Source organism: Natator depressus, chromosome 4, assembly GCF_965152275.1.
Source record: "Natator depressus isolate rNatDep1 chromosome 4, rNatDep2.hap1, whole genome shotgun sequence".
Classification (NCBI taxonomy): Eukaryota; Metazoa; Chordata; order Testudines; family Cheloniidae; genus Natator; species Natator depressus.
The window spans coordinates 27,628,463-27,644,899 of record NC_134237.1 but is presented as its reverse complement, the minus strand read 5'-3'; the positions used below and the strand labels follow the sequence as shown (position 1 = coordinate 27,644,899).

The window sequence follows — 16,437 nt, the reverse complement described above, 5'->3', positions numbered from 1 at the left end:
TCTCAAAGATGTGTCCAAAAGTATCACATCCCATAGTAATCCCTCCCTTCGCACCCCACTGCCTCCCCGCATACATCTAGTACCCATTGCACTTTAACCACCAGTTACAATATGTCAGAATGAATCATAACTAAATCAGAGTTGGAGAGACTTAAATGACATGTCAAGCATGCACCAACCTTTGAACCACAAGGGAAGACTGTCCTGTCTGAGCTTTTTCTCTAGTAACACAAGACTTTGCACCTTCAATCTGCATTTAAGGAGCTTTTATACTGCTCGTCTTCCTAGAAACTAAATGTAATCAATGTTATCTGTGTTAGTGTTGCAGCATTAGAGGGAACAGGCGTGGAAGAGGAGATCCTGTCATTGTGACAGGGGATAGAGTAACATACTAGTTGGCAAGAAAAAGAGATTATAGAAAGCGCTATATGGAAAACAACATCTCGGCCTCTAGTAGGAGAGTTGCATCTGCCAACATATTTGCAGTGTATTGGGAGCAGAGGTATTCAGATTGTGCTATTCTGATACTTTAGTCATGGTTTAGAGATGCGTACAGTGGAGAGCCAGTGCCATCCTGTTCCTTTGTATGTTTTGTAAAACTAATGACGAGGCTAAATTTGAAACTTACTGAGCAGACCCAGTGGCATCTGCATCCGGGCAGACCAAACTAACGGCCAGTGTATGTGCTCAGAATCTGTTTACAGCAGTAAGTGAAGATCTTTTGGGGGTTAGAGAGTCACAGCCCTTAGTCAAGTTTGCAGAGGGCTGAAAAGGAGTGACCCCTCTGCTCAGCACAAGGCAGGTTTGTCACTGGCTGCAGTTGGGAGAGCAGGGGCTGCTCCCCTGATACACTCTGCTGTGAGCCAGTGGGTGGGAAGGGAATAGAGAGAGAATGGGAGTAATCTTGGCTCCACCCTTCCCATCACTGGCCAGAGTAGTTGGCTGGACACAGTGAGGAAACCAAGCTGCTCCATGAAAGGAAACTAAGCTGCTCCATGAAACTAAGTTGCTCATACTCAAGTAACTTATTCCTTCCCCTGAGTAAATGGGAGCTCTCTCTGAGTCACAACGGGTTCTCTGAGCTGTTCCTGTGGCAACTATGTGCTGCCCTTTACTCGGGACAAGTTGTAAAATCACAATCCAGCCCATTGCCAGTTGGAGAGGAAACACTTTTTTTTTTCTTCCTGATTCTTGATGAAATCCCACAGTACAGGAACAACACAGAAAATTTCAGATTTTCAATCTCAGGATATTTTATCTAATTATTTTGTAACCAGTGGAGGCTCTACATGATGATCTGACACGAGTGCTGTGTTGGATGGTGATCTCAGATAAAATTTTCATAAACACATGACTTACAACCTAGGCCACATTTTCAAAAGTGAATTAGGCAGTCGGGAGCCTACATCTCATTGAAATCATTGAAGATTCAGGGTTTTGGATATCCTACCTGAAGAACTTATCTGACTATAATAATTTGAACTAACAGTGCTATAGCCAGTAAGGATATACTCAAGTACTCACCAGAGTGATTAACATTGCTCCAGACTAGACTCAGTATTGTCTACCTTCATGGTAAATAATATCTCCTCTTCTCCCTCTACCTCTTGGGTGAAATCCTGGCCCCAGTGAAATCAGTGACAAAACTCCTATTGATTTCAGTAGAACAAGGATTTCATCCCTTATCATTGCATGATATCATTCAGTTTTGCAGCTTCAGTTACTGCCTGTATACCGATAACTCCCCAATCTACCTTCCCCTCTCTGTTCCTCTGGGATGCCGTGGCCTGCTCTCTCTACTGTGCTATGCCCAGCAGGTCTGTGGGCTGGAGGGGGTGCAGCCATGGCTTTGCTTTCTCCTGGCTCTCTTTGCATAATTGCGTGTCCCCAGATGTGCACAGGAAAGCAGGGACTAGTTTTGGCTGGCCCCTTTGCAAGGTATTAAGAGCTGGTGTAAAGAGCTGCACAGAGAAAGCTATCTGCAATGCAAAAAAAGCTAGTTTTATTGGTCCTACCTCAGAACTATGCTACATATTCTTGAGTGACATCTCCTGGCACCTTCCCCATGAACAATTTACATATATACAGACATAGAGCGAGGAGCTGACGAGGTTCCTTATGTCCTCACCACAATGCACCCAAATAAGGGCAAGTCATAGTCTAGCCCAAAATGAATATATTTTATGTACAAAAATAAGACAGGATGGTGTATTAGTAACTCTAAAGAGACAACAAATTACTAAATGTTTTCATGCCAACAAGAAATGACTTGTTCAGGGCTTCTCCAAGGAATATGCATGAACTTTAAAAGGCAGGGACTTACCTTTCCACGGGTCCATTGGAGAACTATAGGCCTTTGTAAAGCTGACAGATATTCTTTTCCAATTATATTCTCTGAGTGTTTCCCTTTAAAGATGTTTTTTGCTGCTGGACGTTCATTCACATTTTCAATCTTAACATCTTTTATCTAGAAAAGTAAAAGCAAAAAAAAATAGGGAGCAACCATGCATTGGCAGGAGGATGGATGGACAAAATCACCTAAAAGGTCTTTTCATTCTGTTATTTGCCTTCCATGGTATCTGAGAGACAGATGTAGGGCAGATTTTCAAAAGAGAGTCAGAACCCACCACCGAAAAAAGATTTTTTCAGAACAGCTGAGCTCAGAGGAAGGCACCTAACTGAAATGGCTAAATTTTTAGAAGTACCTAGCAAATCTCATTGTTCTCAACAAGAGCTGCTGGATGCTGAGCATGTCTGACAATCTGGCCAGCTCATGTCAGTGCCTAAATGGAAGCTGTTGGGTGCAGAGCTGTTGTGTTAATCTGGCCTGTAATGTTTTGGTACCACACAGTGAATTTATATTCTGTGGTCAGCTACTGAACCTACAAACTAATTTTAGTGGGTGGAACTCAGATAGGATGGCATGGTGATATGCTCATTTTCTAAAAAGAACTGTACCCCAACAGGAAACATTTCTTCAAGATCAATCTGCCTGTGCTGTCAGTTAAACAGAATTTACTAGAATATCTGTGACTCTTAATAATGTTTACAACAGGGTCATACATAATGGCTATTTGATAAGGCAGTTAGATCTTTTTTTGTATAGACAGACAAATCTTGGAAAACTCTTTATTTTTAGTTTGGATGGAGTTTTAGTTTGGATTTGTTTAGAATCTGAGCATCACTCCGGCAAAATATAACAACTCCAGTAAACAAAACATTACATGGTGCCAAAATATTTCATATATTACATAGACATAATGGAGGACTTGTCATACAGTCAAAACTTAGAGATGGAAAGGATCTATTAGATGATCTTGTCCTCACGTGGATTTCTCTGTAGCAACAGGAGGTGCTCAGAGCCGTGCAGGGCCTGGCCTTTGCCTCAGATATATTGTTTCAGCAGGTGACAGATTTCTGGCTTGTAGATGTATAACAATCTCTTTGTTTGAGTAATTCATCCCAATTTTCATAAACCCTTTAATTTACCATACATGTCACAAAGCAGCACACAATGCAAATTAGACTACTGAAAAAGGTGGGTTCTTAAAGTAATTTGTCTGCTTTTATATGTTTTTGAAACTCCTACCATAATTTTGATCAACTGGTCGTCATCGTTGTTGGGGTTTCTCCATACTAGGTTGACATCCACACCGGATGAAATCCGGTAGCCCGCGCTATTCTCTGGTAATCCTTTAACCCTATCGATAAGCACTTCTGTTGAATAGGTGAATTTGTATAGCTTGTCATTATTTATTCTTGGTCCTGTAGTGTGCCCTGTGTGGAAAAAATGAGATGAAAAATGCACATGGCATCATTTTAGCAATCACCACAGACCCAAATGATCTGTCATTTTCTCTCTCAAACATGTAGAATCAGCTTTAGAAGAACTAAAGACCTTTTCTCTAACACAGGATTCCATGTCTGATCCTGCAACCTTTACTGAGTTACATTGACTTTGATGGGACTGCTTTTTCTGAGTTTGGCAATTTGACCAGAATGTCCATAAAAATCTTTGTAACTTTACACAGAGATATTAGAAGATTTGGCTTAAGTTCCAATTCTTCCCTTCGGATAGGTTTTTTTAAAAAATGAATGCAGAGTGAGCTCAGAATATAAAGAATTTTCTATCACTAGAAAGCAATCTGTTTGGCAACCTGAGAAGTGCTGAGTGCCCTGATCTCCCATGGGAGTTAATGGAAGTTGAAGGCACTCAGCCTATATTAGGAATCACTCCTCATCTTTCAGGACCTTGCCTGTAGTCACTGTATTGAGACTCCATCCAAGGGATGACACAAATGAAAGTAATGAAGATCAGTAGAAAGCAGTGGGGTTGCTTTTTTCACTCAGAGCAGTAAACCCATTTTCTTCAAATAAAATACATGTCTCTGGGAGTTATCACTTGATTTTGTTACACTTAGACCCCGCAATGTATTTTAAAAGACACATCCCCCCCCCAATAAATAAATAAAATAAAATCACAGACGCAGCTTTCAAATTAGGCATCTAATTTAGGGCACCCCCTGCCATAGGTGTGCTCCCACTGATACTTCCAGCGCTTCTGCACCAGCAAAAATGACACACATTATTCCCCAGCAGTTCAGCTCTGCTATTGCTTATGTAAGCTGAAGCTGGAGTGTGTAGACAAGGCTCAAGGGTTTTTTCCACCATCTCAGCTAACCTTGCCCATAGTGCCCAATGCCCTATTTCTTCCTCCCTTCCCCCTTCTCCTCTGCACTGCTACGGCAGGGGGACACATCACACCCCAGTTCCACTGTCAAGGATCCCTCTCCAGCCTCAGAAGTGGGAGCTAGCTTTGGCTCTACGGGCCTGATTTGAGAATCACACTGCATGGAGGTTTCACTCACTTTAATTGCAGCACACGGAACAGTTATACCATTTGATCCATAAAGTGTTTGTTGTTAAGAGAATGCTATCAATTGGAATTTTTTAACTGACTTTAAAAAAAACAAAGGTTTCTGGTAGCAAATCCTTTAAATACTATGCCCTGAAATAAATGTATAAAATTCCCTTTAAATAAATGTTTACAAGGGTTTTTCTCCTCTCTTGTTGATGGTTATAAAGGTCTCTTGTGTACAAGGGAGTATTGACTAATTCACTCATCATATAGAGGCTGGTGCTGGAGATGGGACGTGAAACTGACTGACTACATATAAATTGCAGCCAACAGGGGTGCTGGAACAATTTGTATTGTGAGGGTGCTGAGAGCCATTGAACCAAACTGTAAACCCTGGATATAATAGAAACCACTTCAAGCCAGGGGGTGGGGCAGCACCCCCAGTTTCAGCGCCTATGGCTGCCAAAGGCACAAAGTAAACTAACGACAAAAATGAGATCCCTCCTCCCCCTTGCCCTCCAAATTACTTTGTTATAATGATTTGATGTTCTATTTGTAACTAAAGAGCTGAGTCTTACTCAGCTCCAATCCTACACCAATGGGAGCCTTGCCATGGACTTCAGTGGGTGCAAGATCAGACATTTAAACTGAAGAAGCTGCATTCAAACCTCTGCAACGGAGTTCAACCAGACAAGGTCGCATTGTTTTCTACAGGAGGGATGAGTAAGTCTCTTAGCAAACACAGAAAAGGAAAATCCGCCACACCACCTCAGACAGATTCTCAAACCAACTGGAACTCAATCAGTGTGTTCTGTGTTCCTGTCAGAGAATTGACAGTACCAGGGTTTCCCAATTTGTATAATGTCTTGCACCATTTGATATGACTTGGCCAAATAAAAGTTTCAATACATCTAATCAAGAAAAAATGCAAAGTATTTGTTTGTTCAAATGGCAGGTAAAAGTTTAAATTCTTCCTTTGATTAGATACGTGTTGGAGATCCACCATGACAGGATGGATTTCTTTTTTTTAAAATCAAGTTAATTTCATAAGTTAAAAAAAAAATCTCTCAAGGCACTTTCCACTCCCTTTTTTTGGTCAAATTTTTTCAGATGTGATAGTCAATAGCATGCTAAGGTAGAGTCGAAGGAACCGAAACATACTTCTCAAAGGGAGGCTGTACCCCCAAAGAGCCAGAACTTTAGCCACTGTAAATTGGCATAGCACCATAGAAGTTCAATAGAACGACACTGATTTGCACCAGCTGAGGATCTGGCCCTGAGATTTTGCAGTCCCTGATGTTGAGAACTACTACCTAGAGCTGAAAGTTGGAGCTGTCGTTTCATCATCTTGCTACTGTAATGATGCTGGGAAGCACTTCCTTGTAGGCCAGAGGTTTTTCTTTAAAAATAAAGGGCCTGCTCCTGTAAGGGTCTGCGAGTGCTTCCTGTGACGTGCTGAGCACCCTCTGCTCCCATCAACGTCAGTGGCATAAAAGCTTGTCAACACCTATCAGGAACAGACCCCAATTCCTGGAAATAAATCTTTGCTGAAGTCCCATGGCTTGTTTTAAGTGTATTGTAACTTAGTACCAATTACACTGTTGAGTATTTAATATTTATTGAGAGTGGGGTAGTGCAGTGTGCTAGGTGCTTTCTAACCACAGAAGATGATGCTGTACTTACCCCTGAGGGCATTCACTCTAAAAAGGCAAAGACATGAAGGGTGGGGGAAAGGACATGCGAGTAAAATGATCAGGGCGACGATAGACTGGTCTTGTTAGTTACAGCATAGGATTGTTTGTTCTCTTTTTACATTTTTCTTAAGTTTTAAGCTCCCTACAATCCCCTTTCCCTACCCTTCCTCCACAAATTCAGCCCATGTGTATTTTTCTATAGTAGTTCTCATTTAATATTCCCTTTGTGCCCTCCCCGCCCTACACTGGATCCCCTCCACATGCAGAGGAGCAGTTCACTCATGCAGGAAACAGATACGCAACGACTTCACCAGCTAGTTTCTCCTGGTAGTCATGGAAGCAATGAGTGTCTGGGAGGGACTGAAATGTGGGGAGGAGAGTGGCTTTATGCACCAGCTTTGCAAGGGCATTCCATGCATAGGAGGCAGCATGGAAGAAAGTACAGACAGTTGCTGGAGAAGCAGACACACAGGTCACAAAGCCGAAGAGGGGTTGTGGTGGGAAGATGTGATAAGACTAAGAGACTAGGGAGGGCAAGTAGGGAAGGGAACAATCATGAGAAGCATGAACTTATTGCAGTAGAAAAGGGGAAGCCAGCAGAGATTAAAGGGGCAGTAGGGTAACGTGGCTAGATTAACAGGCAAAGAAGATACTAGCAGCTGTGTTTTATGTGGACTGGGTGATGTTATGTGCAAAACCAATACGCAAGCTACCTTTTACAAAATACATGTACTATTTCCATCGTGAGACAAATAGCAGTACTGTTTAGGTAAATAATTAAATCATGATGGTGTATAATATAGAAGGTTATGCTGCATTTCTGTTCCTAGCCAATAGAAACCTCTCTCAAAAACCAGAGACTTAGTATTATGCTGCCTTTTGGAGATCTGTACTGTACTGTCAGTCCTACATAATGTTGTGATGTTTATTCCTTTGATCCTATTTCCATTGCAGTCAATGGCAAAACCCTCACTGACTTAAAGGGGACCAGGACTGGACCCAGAGACAGCATTCTGCTCTGCTGTGTCGGGGTCAGAAATGCCTGTGTGGACTGTGTCGCTTTCAAGGTGGAGTGCATAACACGTAGTTTGACTAGTAATGTTAAGTGTCTGTCATTAAGGGTAACATGCCAATTCTATAATTAAATTATGATAGTGTACAATACAGAAGGTTACACTGCATGAGCAGAGACAGCTGTCAAATCCTGTGCCTTTTATTAATACATTTGGCATGCACAACATGTGCATCTCTAACCACTAACTGGCTCTAAGACCATAAATTACATTTGCCAGTTCTTATGATATTGGATACCTTTAAAAAAACGAAAGCCATCTATTTATTTGAAAACATTTTAAAAATGTAACCAAAGCTAGAAATGTATCGTGTGCAATTATCCGACTGACTTGAATGTACAGAATACTCCATAAGTATTTTAAAGAGGCAGCACAGTCTGGTGGACTGAGAGCCAAGAACTGAATTCTAATCCCAGCTCTGCTGTTGATTCACCCTCTGGCCTTGGGCAAATCACTTAACCACTCTGAGTTTCAGCTTCCCCATCTGTGCAATGGAAATAATGATTTATCATGGGGCTGTTTTGAGAACTACTGAATGAGTTAATGTTTGCACAGCATGTTGGAGATGTAAAGTGCTAAGTATTTTTATTCCATATTCCTTTACACGGGGGTAGCTTGGCTAAAATAACATTATCTCAGAAGCTGAGAATAGCAAATACTAGACGTACAGCACGTTAGTTGAGTAGTTATATAATAAGATCGTTTTGGCAGCATGGTGAAATTCACCTGCTGGTAGAGGGATTGTATGATGAGCCCTGTGCTTTGCCACTTCTGTGAGGGAAAGGTGAGCAGAGAAGATGCACAGGGAGCTTCTGCACCCATTGCAAACTGAGGAGGTGGGCTGTGTGCTGGTTCCACATTTACTGGTGTGGAAGAGAGCAATGGGGCCCAAGTGACAGTGAGCTGGAGGAGCAGCACTTGGTCTGTGCTTGCACAGATCCAATGGCCTGGATTCTCTACATGAGGGACAGGGAGGGGCAGTAACAACTAGCCCATCCCACAGGCTACCCTACAGCCTGGCCTAATATTGGATGGTTAATTAATATGGATGTAGGGTATCTGCATAAAACTATATTAATTACCATTTATTTGAGTTTTAAGAATATGGCCCTCGAAGTACAGACTCATAGAACAGAATGCTCTTGCATCATTTTCACCCAAAATGTTGATTGTTTTGGCCTAAAAGTCTTCTAAATTTAATCCATCATTTACAAACAGTGGCAGAATATCCCCCCATAGGCACTGTGTGAGACAACTTCTATCCCATAGGCTGGTGACACTGAAGTGTGCAGAGGGGCTGCAGGGGAGTCCTGTGTGTGGATCTTGTACCCCTGACTCTTGTGCAAGAGACCTGCATAAAACCATTTTATGTGGGCACCCAGAATTTCACCCTGAGAGCAGATCCAGCTCCAACTCCCATTCAAGTTAATGGGAGTCTTTTTATTGATTTTAATGGGAGCTGGAAAAAGCACATAGGGCTCAGTTATGCAGAGCTGAGCACTCTGGCTCTGATCCATCAAAGCTCTTAAACAAGTGCTTAACTTTAAGCATGTGAGTAGCGCCTTTGAAGTCAAAGGAACTACTTTTATGTGCTTTGCTGGATCAGGGCCAGTGTTCAACCCCTTGCAGGATTGAGCCTAAAATGAAAATTGTAGTAGTACTTTGCTCTTCTATGGCATTTTTAAATCTGTAGATCTCAAAATGCTTTACAAAGGAGGATAAGTAGCATTAGCCCCATTTAACAACTGGGAAGCGGAGAGGTGAAATGACTTGCCCCAGGTCACTGATAATGCCAAGACTAGAAGCCAGGTCTTCTGACTTCTAGGCCAGTGCCACATGCACTTGACCCCTTTGCCTTTTCTATAAACTAGGGTGAAACTAACATTACAAGTGCGTGTGCTGCATATTTATTTTCATTTAGTAAATCCATTTAAAAATTCTGCTCCTCGAGAACCCCTTTAGTATAAGATCTTCCTTTCTTATGTAAAAAATATACCACTGTACATTCACCACTGCTACCACCAAAAGATTAATAAAAAAACAGTGTAGACCTACCTTTAACAGAGGCGGAGTTTGTGGAAAAGATGCAGAGGAAAAGCACAGTAAGAAGAATCATGTTTGACTCTTCTGAGCTCTTGACTATAGCATTAAATGTTAAAACTACCAAGAAGTGAACTCTTCAGATGGGAGTGAAGTTTGCAAAGAGAGCCTCTGAATCTGCAACTGTGTTTATCTAGATGTAGTAAAGGTCAGATTCCAAATTCCATACTCAGGTACTAAGTTCATTGATGGTCTTCCGTTAATCATTCACAACTGAGGTAATTGGGGCTTTTACCTATTTTATTGTTCACCTCAGTTTTCATTTTTGAATACTAATCAGATTCAGCCTGTACAAGCTCCTCTTCCCCAAGTCTGCAGAGTCAATGCTCTATTTTGGAGAGGGTGAATGGTATGAGCCATTGCCTCCCTTAAACCACCAGGCTTAAACCAAGATAATGATGGCCTTATGTTACTTCCACATCTGTGGCATGAAACACTCCCCAACCCCAATGCAAGGGTGGGAAGATTGAGGCAGACAGAGGCTTATGTGGAGACCATAGCAACACATTTCCTTAAGGAATGTGGGGCCAGAGAGTAGGACTGGTTCTCCTTACAAGAGTCCTAATGTTCGATGGATTTCCCAAGATCCCAGATTTCCCTGCAGATTTTCAGTACACCAGTGGCTTTGGAGGGTCAAGCCTACTTCACATTCTGTAAGAGGACCACTCATCTCAGCTTAGAACAGTGATTCTCAAACTTTTGTACTGATAGCCCCTATCACATACCAATCCTCTGACTGTGACCCCCCCCCTTATAAATGAAAAACACTTTTTTATATATTTAACACCATTAGAAATGCTGGATGCAAAGCGGGGTTTGGGGTGGAGGCTGACAGCTTGCGACCCCACATGTAATAACCTCGCAACCCCCTGAGGGGTCCTGATCCCCAGTTTGAGAACCCCTGGCTTAGAAGATAGGTGGAAACTGATTTTCAATTTCTAATGTGTCCTAGCACCTACATGGGCCTTTCCCTTGTAGGGAATATAACCGTTTATTTTGATGTTTAGGGTCAAATTCTGCCGTTAGTTACACCTGAGCAAATCCAGTGCAGTCAACAATATTTCATGTATGTAACTGAATGCAGAAATTGTTTCCTAGGGTACAAATCTGAAATAGGTTTGAGTGGAGCTTTCTTTGCAAGTCTGGTGCAAGGCTGCCAGCTGGTTACATGTTTCCCGTGGTAGTTTTAATTTATATTATACCTTCTATGTGATATGCTCTTGCATTACAAGAGTTGCATAACATATGACTATTTCTCGATTGCAGCTGATATTCCTGCTGTGTTCTCTATTGCTTGGAAAGCATAGAACTTTGCAAACTGCTGTACTCTTTGGAAACTGAATAATCTGAAGCAAATACTCACCAGCAACCACATACCACACAACAGAACCACTAACCCAGGAACCTATCCTTGCAACAAAGCCCATTGCCAACTGTGTCCACATATCTATTCAGGGGACACCATCATAGGGCCTAATCACATCAGCCACACTATCAGAGGCTTGTTCACCTGCACATCTACCAATGTGATATATGCCATCATGTGCCAGCAATGCCCCTCTGCCATGTACATTGGTCAAACTGGACAGTCTCTACGTAAAAGAATAAATGGACACAAATCAGATGTCAAGAATTATAACATTCATAAACCAGTCGGAGAACACTTCAATCTCTCTGGTCACTCGATTACAGACCTAAAAGTCGCAATATTACAACAAAAAGACTTCAGAAACAGACTCCAACGAGAGACAGCTGAATTGGAATTAATTTGCAAACTGGATACAGTTAACTTAGGCTTGAATAGAGACTGGGAGTGGATGGGTCATTACACAAAGTAAAATTATTTCCCCATGTTTATTTCCGCTCCCCCCCCCACCCCCGAGACATTCTTGTCAACTGCTGGAAATGGCCCACCTTGATTATCACTACAAAAGGTTTATCACTACAAAAGGTTTTCTTCCCTCCCCCCCCCCGGTGGTACTTGTGGCAAGGAGTACTTGTGGCACCTTAGAGACTAACCAATTTATTTGAGCATAAGCTTTCGTGAGCTATAGCTCACTTCATCGGATGCAACCGATTTATGCTCAGATAAATTTGTTAGTCTCTAAGGTGCCACAAGTACTCCTTTTCTTTTTGTGAATACAGACTAACACAGCTGCTACTCTGAAACCTCTCCTTACAGTGTGTATGATAACATCCATTGTTTCATATTCTCTGTGTATATAAATCTCCCCAATGTATTTTCCACTGAATGCATCCGATGAAGTGAGCTATAGCTCACGAAAGCTTATGCTCAAATAAATTGGTTAGTCTCTAACGTGCCACAAGTCCTCCTTTTCTTTTTATGAATACAGACTAACACGGCTGCTACTCTGAAACCTGAATAATCTGTCACCTTGCACAGGTAATTTTATGGTTGGTGAGAGCATGGAAATGTAGATTCTGGGCTGGAAATGTTGAGGTATGGAATTTTGTCTCCAAAGGAGAGTTATGTCTGGTTTTTTTTCCCTGTGGAAATGCCTTATCAGCTTTTTGCATATTTTTTACACCTTTGGAATTTAATCAAGAAATATATTTCATACATCTTGTCCATCCTTAAAATAAAGTCAAGAAGAGTGTCTTTTAAACAGTTAAAACATTAGGAGCCAAATCGCCAGTTGGTGTAAATCAGTTTATATCCTGTGAAGTCAATGGAGCTATGGCAGTTTACACAAGCCAAGGATCTGGACACTGTACCTCTATTGGTAGATAGTGTGTGTGGGTGTGTGTATTCTACTCAAAAACAGAGGGCTTAATTCTAATCTCAATTATACTCGGTACAAATCAGGAGTAAATCCACTGAGGTCAAGGGAATTAACATCAGAACTGACTTTTAGGGGTAAATCCTGCACCCACTGAAATCAGTGGAAGTATTTACAGCTGAATTCAGTGGGTGCAGGACTGGCCACTTAATGTACACCTCAGTTAAGCCCTGTTGGCATGCGTTCCAGGGTTAAAGTACTACCGTTGTCACCTATATTCCAGAGTCCAAACAATAAACTTATTATTACCTAATAAAACTTATTACACTCCTTTTGCTCATTTGAGTTCAATGAAATAGTCTTGCTGTTCTTTACAAAAGATGGAGTGAAATTTTAATTTTTCTCTAATCTATCCCAATCAAAATCTTAGAAGAAGGGGGTCACTCTAAAAGCATGTCTGCATTAGGTGAATTACTTGTTGGTCATAGTAATGAACTAGTGTGACTGAACATGTTGTAGTTGCAAGGGTTGCCAAGAACAAACCACACTGATTTAGCTATACACCTTGAGGGCAAAGGGTTTTACAATGGGTAATTTTATAGTATAGACAATGCTTCAGAGGAGTGGAAGTAGGAGGTTATATCAACCAGAATCCAGGGTAGGAAGCTCTGAGGAAATATGGCTACACACCCCGTATGGTTTGTACTTTTCTGTTTTGTTGTTTTCAGTGTGAGATAACCCAGAAGAACCTCTGCAATCAAACCTTACCCAGAGACTGATTTCTGCGTACAAACCTGTCTCCAGTTAATTTTGTTTCTCTCTCATTGTTCTCCAACTTGCCCTGCAACATCACCTTCTCTATAGATGTTCTTATTATTACATAATATCATTGGGCTGCTGGTTTTTAGCTGCTCCTGTGTTTAGTTTGCCTCTTATATTTTTGCTTAATTTGTTTTTTTTTAATTTTGTTGTTGATACTTTTTGTATTCAGTGTACTTTTTTTCACGCAAACTCACTTTTTAAATTAACATCTTCAAGGTTCACATTGGACTCTATCAGAATACTTAGTCTAGCACTGTTTTTGAGCTATTTGCAACTGTTTGGGCCATCAGTGTACCCTGTCACCACTTGGCACTGTGACAGATTTTAGACCAGAATGGTTTTATTGCCCCACTACTGCCATTTAAAGAAACATAGGTTTGGATCCAAAATGCTGCCATCCTGGAAAATCAGAAAGTGTGTGGGGGGGGGGGGGGGAGGGAGGGGAATGTTTTGCTAATCAAAACCTTTGAGCATCTTCACACTCCTAAGAAAAAAAAGAGTTGAATGCTGCTGTTTTTTTAAAAACAAAACACAAAAAGAAAGAAAGAGAAACAAAACAAAGAAAGAGAAACCAAACAAAAACAAACGGGTTTTGTCAGCAACCAAACTGCAGCCCTTTAATGACCAAGTGAAAATGAAGGATTCTTTATTGGGACTGTGATGCAATTGAACTTGTGTGATTCTAGTATGTAAATCTAGATATAAATAGAAACATGGTGAGGTTTAAAATAGACAATAGCATAAGCAAATGTAAATCCAGGTTTTTTAAAGTAATCCAGATATATGGGGCCCCTGAGAAAATCAAATATTAAAATTTCTACATATGGAGGAATTTGCGTACCAGCTAATGGTAAATGTCTTACCATGGATACCACGCTGTTTTGTGACTTCTAATATAGCAGAAATAAATCTGAAACCAACACTGTGACTGAAACGCAGTGTATATCTGGCACCAATGAAACCTGAGATAAGCATTAATATACATGAAAAAGATACTATGGTTCCACAGACAGATGTGTTTGCTGCCTTCGCATGTCTCAGTAACGGAGCTGGGAAAGTGTCACCATCTATACTGTCACGAAAGTGTACTTATGTCACATTTCACACACTCTGAACTCCAGAATAAACTCCAGTTCTATTGCGACATTCTTCCAGCATACTGTCTGGTTGGGAAAGATAAGAAGTGCATAATGTACTTCAACTCCAATTGGGCAATGGCACTGCAGTCTTCAGAACTAAGTGATAATGCCAGATGAATGTGAAATGTGAATAGTGTAACACTTTTTAAAGGGGTGAAATGGATATGTAATTGATTTTTTAAAACCATGGTTCTTCTCTGAAGAATGTGACACTATAAATAGAACACCTTCTTACCCCCTGTGTGCACTCAGTCACGTCACTAAAACCAGCAGCTAAAAATAACGTTTTCTTTACTTTTCACTCTTGAGTCTGTCGAGCCAACACAGCTAAGAGAGAATAAACTGAATTCTATTATTTCTTGCCCATTCTCAACAGAATTAACTTACCTCCTCCAAACATTTATGCTTGTGAGCAGTCTCCTTGACTTCAGTAGGACTACTCATTTGCATAAATGTTTGCAGGAGTGAAGTCTAAGTTGCAATTGCAGTGCCCAGTTCTGGCCTTAGAGCTGGTGTAAACTACAAAGTTATGTTGACGTAAGGGTGCCTTGTGTTGACCTAGTCATGCATATGTCTAGACTTAAATTTGTCTCCCAACGATGTAAGTGCCCTGTTATGCCAACATAGTAACGCCACCTCCGTGAATGACATCAAGCCATGGTCGATGTACTACGGTCAACACAGCATGAGTATAGACGCTGTGTTGACCCTAACAGTCCTCTAGCAGCTGTCCCACAATACCCCAAACTGACTGCTGTGGTCACCACTGTGAACTCGACTGCCCAGAGGCCACATAGACTGGAAGCTCAACCCCTCCTCCTTAAATGTGAATTTTAAAAATTCCTTTTCCTGATTGCCCAGCTTGGCAAGCACACCTAGCGGCTCTCCATTGTTGAACGCAACTGCCCAATGATGCACTCATGTCTGAAGTACACAGGAGATAGTGGATCTCCTGGGGGCATGGGGAGAAGACGCTAACAAGCTGTAGAAATGTGGACATCGCCGAGCAGATTGCTTGGGTGATGCACGAGAAGAGGTGCAACAGGGACCAGCAGCAGTGCTACATGAAAGCCAAGAAGTTGCGGCAGGCATACCAGAAGGGCAGCTCAGGGATGCCAATAATCAATACAGTGCCAAGCTGCAGATCTACCACTCTTAAAACAAGCTGCCTGCCATCTTGGTGGAGACTCCACTACCACCCCACACATCACTCTGGATACCTCGGAGGAGCCTGAGTCCCAGGCCCCTGCCATGAACAGTGAGGAGGAGGAGGTGGATGAGGAAGATGGGGGACAGGCAACTGGGGGATCCAGCTGCGCAGCAAGACAGGACCTGTTTTTGAGTCCACTACAGTCCAGTCAGTCCTGCCAGTCAAGCACAGGTGAACCAGATGCAGAGGAAGGAACTTCGGGTAAGTGTGTAGCTAATTTTTCCATTACTGGAATGGCATCCCCAAAATAGCTGGACACAGCTTTTGACTTTTCAGTAATTTGTTTGTGATAGTAGCAGTGGTATAATTGAGAGAGAGTTGCTATCTTTTCATTCTCCTGTAGACTTAGGCGGGGGGCCATGCAGAACAGTTGACTTCTTAGAGCAGAAGCACACTTCAAGTGACTAGCATGCAGGAAATGTCAGTGACAAAACTGCTTTTGAGGAAACATGATTAAGGCTTTTTCTACATTAGGAAAAGGAGTGGTATTGTAAAACATGTTAATTTATGTAATAGTCCCAGTGTACATAAACTGAATGATGAATACATATCTCTTCTTATGCTGCCAACTGTCATTTTAAGTATGTTTTCAAATTCTGCCAATAACAATGGCATGATATTCTTAGACTTTTCTCCCCCCGCATAGCGTCATCATGCGAGACACGAGTTTCATAAAAAGGGGTTTCAGAAACACTCTGTGGTCAAGAAAACGTATTCGCTGAGACCAAGGGAAATTAACCCAAGCAAAAGTGAAGTCTAAAAATAGTGGGAGGTGTGACCATAAATAAAAGTAGATCTAT

At 41.6% G+C, this 16,437-nt stretch overlaps 1 protein-coding gene across 1 annotated transcript in view; it reads right to left on the bottom strand.

Moving 5' to 3' along the window:
• The window catches only part of MTTP (microsomal triglyceride transfer protein), a 38,075-nt gene extending 28,237 nt beyond the window's left edge, over nt 1-9,838 (bottom strand). Inside the window, exons 1-3 of the mRNA XM_074950664.1 lie at nt 9,681-9,838; nt 3,590-3,777; nt 2,324-2,467 (exon numbers count right to left, since the gene is read on the bottom strand). Of these exons, the coding sequence (XP_074806765.1) occupies nt 2,324-2,467; nt 3,590-3,777; nt 9,681-9,741 (393 nt within the window). The 5' untranslated portion in view covers nt 9,742-9,838. The remainder of the gene's footprint in view (nt 1-2,323; nt 2,468-3,589; nt 3,778-9,680) is intronic.
• Nucleotides 9,839-16,437: the final 6,599 nt, after the last annotated feature.